Source organism: Triticum aestivum, chromosome 4A (genome assembly GCF_018294505.1).
Source record: "Triticum aestivum cultivar Chinese Spring chromosome 4A, IWGSC CS RefSeq v2.1, whole genome shotgun sequence".
NCBI classification, from domain to species: Eukaryota; Viridiplantae; Streptophyta; class Magnoliopsida; order Poales; family Poaceae; genus Triticum; species Triticum aestivum.
This window is the reverse complement of record NC_057803.1, coordinates 380,341,744-380,347,171: the sequence shown is the minus strand read 5'-3', so window position 1 is coordinate 380,347,171 and position 5,428 is coordinate 380,341,744. Positions and strand designations below refer to the sequence as shown.

Here is a 5,428-nt window from a genome sequence, read left to right as displayed (position 1 = left end):
GCGCTCGCCGGGCCGCTGCAGCTGCCATCCACCGCCACCACCGCCCCGCCCTGGCTACAGTGGCAGCCGCCGCTCCTGGCGGCCCCCGCCGCGCCCGGCGCTCCGCTGCAACAGCCACCACAGGTCAGCTCCGGCCCCGCATCAACCCCGCCGGCGGGAGTCCCGATCCACCAGATCAAGTTCCCGCCGTCGCCATCACCGCTTCCCTAGGGCGTCCCCATCCAGCAGATCAAGTTCCCGCTGTCGCCATCACCGCTTCCGGTTTGGATCACTACCCGCCACGTCTCGGCGGCGGTGAGGCTGCAGGTTGCTGCGCGCGGCCTCCTAGCACGTCGGCGTGTGCGGGAGATGCGTGTGCGGGAGATGCGTGGTATGCAACTGCTGCTCCTCCAAATTGCCCTTCGCTGCGCAAAGGACCTCGATCTCGTCCGCTGCGTCGTGATCTTGGGCATGCGGTTTCCCCCACGGGCGACGGGCATGTTGTTTTTTCCGCGGGCAGCGACCTCAAAGTTTGCGACATCGGCGGTTGGGGGGGGGGCACCCCTCCTCGTCATTCTCCATCGCAAGCCCTCCCCTCTTCCCTGTGCGGTGCAGACCAACAGCCGTCCGGCGGGGAGAAGGCAGGGTGTCACCGACAGGAGTACACCGCGTAGCACCACTGCATTCCGCCACCGGCCGCCGCGAAGGCGCCTCTGCTGGTCGCTCTTGTGACCACTTCCAGGTGGCCATACACATGCACTCCTTTTGTCCAGATGGTGTCCATGGGATCCAGGTGGCTGTCCGACGTGCGGATGGTGTCCACTTTTTGTTAAGGGGTCCAAAATAAATCGTCCCAGTCCATTTCAGGTTGAGAGTAATAAAACAAGCCGAGATGTAAACGGCTTGTTTTTAGGTGTTAGGTTTGTGTTGCGTCAAGGCATGGTTATAAGTTGGTTAGGCTGCAGCTCGAGGACAAGCTGCATGTCCAAATGGGGTGTAGTGTTAGAGTACGTAATGGGCCTAATGGCCTGGGCTGGCGGTATAGCCCATTAGTCTTAGGGTTAATTAGAGATTAGGGTCGCTTGCTTAGGGGTCAAGTAAGCCTTGCTTGGGAGTCAAGTAAACCTCTCTATATTAAGAGAGGAGATGTATCAATCTAATCAAGCAAGAATTAAGAAGGAAATCCCTTCCCTCTTGCCCGGCCGTGGGCAAAAAGGCCCCTGGCCGGCCCTCTTGCGCCCTCCTTCTAGCAGGACCATAACATGGTGTGTACTTGTTATGCTTGCAGGTACATCCTGAAAGTGACTATTGGTAGAAACTATGTTGGTAATATTGTGGAATCTCGGGATTTCTGTGTAAGTCTAAACTTCATCTCATGGATCTTCCATGTGTCTGTCACCGTAACTTTGTTTGGTCCAACTTGGACCGCCAATAGACTAATTCTGGTTATCTTATGGAAAGTTGAGTATAAGAATGTCCCCTGATATATATACTTTCATGTGTTCCACGCTATTTTGAGTTGTTCTTTAGTGGTTACATGGAAATGCATCTCAGGTTTTAGTATTTGATGTTTTACGTGGATTACCTAGTGTTCGATGTTCTCTAATGTTTTTGTTTTCAGGTAAGGAACTATTCTCCTCTTCCTTCAATCAATAACAGCATCAAGGTTAGTCCTAGTAACTGGATGTGTTAACTTATTCTGAAGTTTATAATTTAAAGTGTTTCGGTTGTTTGTTGGACTAAGTGATATGCTTGGAATAGGTCAATTATGGGCTTATGACTTGGTCATGCCCTACTTACCCGTTAGAGTAAATGACACTGGCGGTCTGAGAACTTGACCGCGGCTGCACTTCAGTCATGGTACTTCCAAACCGGAAAAACCTGTCATAGAACTTGCGTTGCGGGTGCAGTTTGGTCACAGGGCCATCTGAACCGGTCAGCCGCCCGGTTTTCCCTCTTTTGCGATCTCGCGCGGTGCATGTGACGTCGGTTGGGCGCGAAAATTGTCACGCTAAGCTCACGTGAGTCCCTGGCCGACATCTTTTTTTTGCACAAAGGCCCCTGGTTTCGTAGGTAATTTTGTATTTTTTTGCGAATAATTTTGCATTGACCTCTTAAGTGCCGTGACTCATAGGCCAGCACATAGGCGCTGCATGCATAGAGCACATGCACGCGTGATTTTTTCTCTCTTACGAATTTTGTTTTGTTTTTCCGTTTAGTCATACATATTCTCTAAAAATATTTATAGTTTTAATATTTCATTCATTTTAAAAATATATTAAAAGAGTGCAAATATTTCGAATGTATTGTAAAAATTGTTCAGCGCATATTGAAAACAACCTTGATAGTCTATTTGAGAAAGAGTTCATCGTGTCAAAATCACCATGTATCAAAAACATGCCCGTCATATCTTCAGAGAAAATGTTCATCGTATATATGAAAAATGTCCATCATGTATTTAGAAAATGTTCACCATGTATTTAAATAATCAAAAGAATGATCATATGTATTTTATAAAATCACCGTGCATTGGAGAAAATATTCATTACATATGCGAAGAAGTTCATCATGTATTTCTAAAATGTTCTTCGCATACTCAAAAAATGTTTATCATGTATTGGAAAAATATTAATCAGGTATATAAAAAAATGTTCATCACATATTTGAAAAATGGTCATCGTGTATTTGAAATATGTTCAGCACATATTTAAAAATATATTCACCACATATAGCCTACCCCAACTTGTTTGGGACTAAAGGCTTTGTTGTTGTTGTTATTCACCACATATTCGAAAAATGTTCATCACTTATTTAGAAAAATGTCCACACTGTGTCTAAAATTGTTCATCGCATATTTAAAAATCCGATACATGAAAAGTAGCAGGGCCGAGCAATTAATATGAATGACATGGCAAGTAAAACAAGAAAAGGACGTGCAAGAAAAATAGGGCAGGCCATGCATACCTGTCCGGGTCAAAATTCTAAGAACTCTCCGGCTGGGTATCTTCTGCGGGCCATCTGGCCTTTGTGGAAAAAAAACAGGTGCAAAAACGTGAGCTATGGCACTTAAGAGGTCAAATACAAAATTACGTATGAAACCAAGGGCCTTTGTGTAAAAAATATGAGGCCAGCCACGGACTCACGTGAGCGCCGCATGACAATTTTGTGCTCGACCGACATCACGTGCGCCGCGCATGACCGCGAAAGAGAGAAAACCGGACGGCTGGCCGGTTCAGATGCCCCGTGTGACCAAACTTCACCGGCAACACAAGTTCTATGATGGGTTTTTCCAGTTTGCAAGTACCGTGACTAAAGTGCTCCCGTAACACAAGTTTTTAGACCGCCAGTGCCATTTACTCTACCCGTTAACATTATCATGTGTTCCTTGTTAATTATCTCGGTGTGCCGTTTAGTCAAGTTGTGAAATAAAACTTGTAATAATAATAATAGCGTAAAAAATGGAAGGGATGTAACATACGATCTTACCTGGTCAAATACTGGAAATGATGGTAGCACCAGTTCAACATCATTCTTGAAGTCACAGTGATCACTGGGCAAGTTAGCAATGACTTTGATCTTCTTGAAAACAAAGTGTTAGCAGGCAGCAGTTCGTACGAAATAAGGGGTAATTAATGGTTCTACTAGCGTGCAACAGTGAGGACTGTCCACTCGGACTCAGATGTTCATGTTCCTCCTGTTGATATCTTTTTTATCTACTACTCCCTCCGTTCCAAATTACTCGTCGCAGAAATGGATGTATCTAGAACTAAAATACATCTAGATACATCCATACCTGCGACAAGTAATTCGGAACGGAGGGAGTAAAAGCTTACTTGTGTTTTCAAATTTTCATGGTGATACTCTAACAAGCTGATTGCTGGAGTACTCTGTCGATCTACTTTCGTCAAATGCAACATCTAATTGTAGTTTGCATGCGTCGTTTCCTCCTATATTCTTTCAGATGGCAATGAACTAGCCACTTCTCGATATCCTTGGCTTCCAGTGTAAATTGTGGTGTTCAGAGTGCTGGAGCCTAGAGTTAATGTGCTCGACCTTGTACTGTGATTACTAAAACTGATCACTGCTTTCAGATGGAAGTTGGAATTGAAGATTGCCTGCATATTGAGTTTGAGTACAGCAAAAGCAAGTAAGATCAGTACAGTTCCAGTCTGGCAGTATGTTCTTTTTGTCACCCAATTTAGCACAGTCGGAGTATTGACCATCTTCTGGTGGATCATTGCCTTATTCAGGTACCATCTCAAGGATGTCATTGTAGGAAAGATCTATTTTCTTCTAGTCAGAATAAAGATAAAAAACATGGAGCTTGAGATTCGCCGCCGGGAATCAACAGGATCAGGTCCTAACACATATGTTGAGACTGAGACACTTGCTAAATTTGAGCTGATGGATGGTGCCCCAGTCAGAGGTATATTACACATTTATTCTACTGTACCTTTCTAGCGTTACTTTCTAGGTTAGCTCCAAATCATTGAACGTACATATATACCTCAAGTAATGGCCATTGAGGTATCATGAACTCATAATTATCAAATACTCCCTCTGTCCAAAAAAGCTTGTCTTAGATTTGTCAAGATACGGATGTATCTAGACATGTTTGGTGTTTGATACATCCTTATCTAGATAAATCTAAGACAAGCTTTTTGGGACGGAGGTAATACGTTGTCCACACTGTGTGCTGAGTTCACTGAACAACCATTTTTACAGGAGAGTCTATTCCTGTAAGGCTATTCTTGACTCCATACGAGCTAACCCCGACTTACCGCAACATAAACAACAAGTTCAGTGTCAAGTACTACCTCAACCTGGTCCTTGTGGACGAGGAAGACCGGAGATACTTCAAGCAGCAAGAGATAAACATGTTCCGCCTTGACGAAACTCCACAGCCTTCATAAACTTCAACCGCTGGGAACCTGGCCTGAATGGTGTTGCAAGAATTAGCAATTTGGCATCCTGTTATGCTGTATATAACTCTCCAGGAGAGCGTGCAGTGCAGTTCCAATGTACCGTGGCGCTGTCACTTGTTACGCCTTTTTCATAGCAATCTGGTTAGATACAATCACTGAAATGCTGGATTGCTGACTTTTGACCATATTTTCATTTCGGCCCTCTTGTGAGACATTTTTTTCCTTAGACGCTTGTGAAGCATCTTGAGATAACCAATTGTATTTGATATTTGCTTCATCTACTATCTACTACTCCTATAAAAGGAAGAGAGGGCGGAGAACCAAATCATCTTATCCATCTAAACCTGCAATCTGATGGTCTACATCGCTTCAAAACACCAAACATGTTTTATGTTTTAATTACCCACCATGCCATTATCTACTACCATTATAAAAGAAAGAGATGGGCACATCCAAACAATCAGATCCATCCATTTACAAGATCTAATGGCTCTTAATCCTTTAATGTTTAACCCTACAAGCCA

General features: G+C 44.2%; 1 protein-coding gene across 1 annotated transcript in view; it reads left to right on the top strand.

Moving 5' to 3' along the window:
* LOC123086144 (vacuolar protein sorting-associated protein 26A) overlaps positions 1-5,130 on the top strand; it is an 8,111-nt gene extending 2,981 nt beyond the window's left edge. The window contains exons 7-11 of the mRNA XM_044507856.1: positions 1,268-1,334; positions 1,601-1,645; positions 4,071-4,126; positions 4,230-4,405; positions 4,705-5,130. Coding sequence (XP_044363791.1) covers positions 1,268-1,334; positions 1,601-1,645; positions 4,071-4,126; positions 4,230-4,405; positions 4,705-4,892 — 532 coding nt within the window. The 3' untranslated portion in view covers positions 4,893-5,130. The remainder of the gene's footprint in view (positions 1-1,267; positions 1,335-1,600; positions 1,646-4,070; positions 4,127-4,229; positions 4,406-4,704) is intronic.
* The last annotated feature ends 298 nt before the right edge of the window (positions 5,131-5,428 follow it).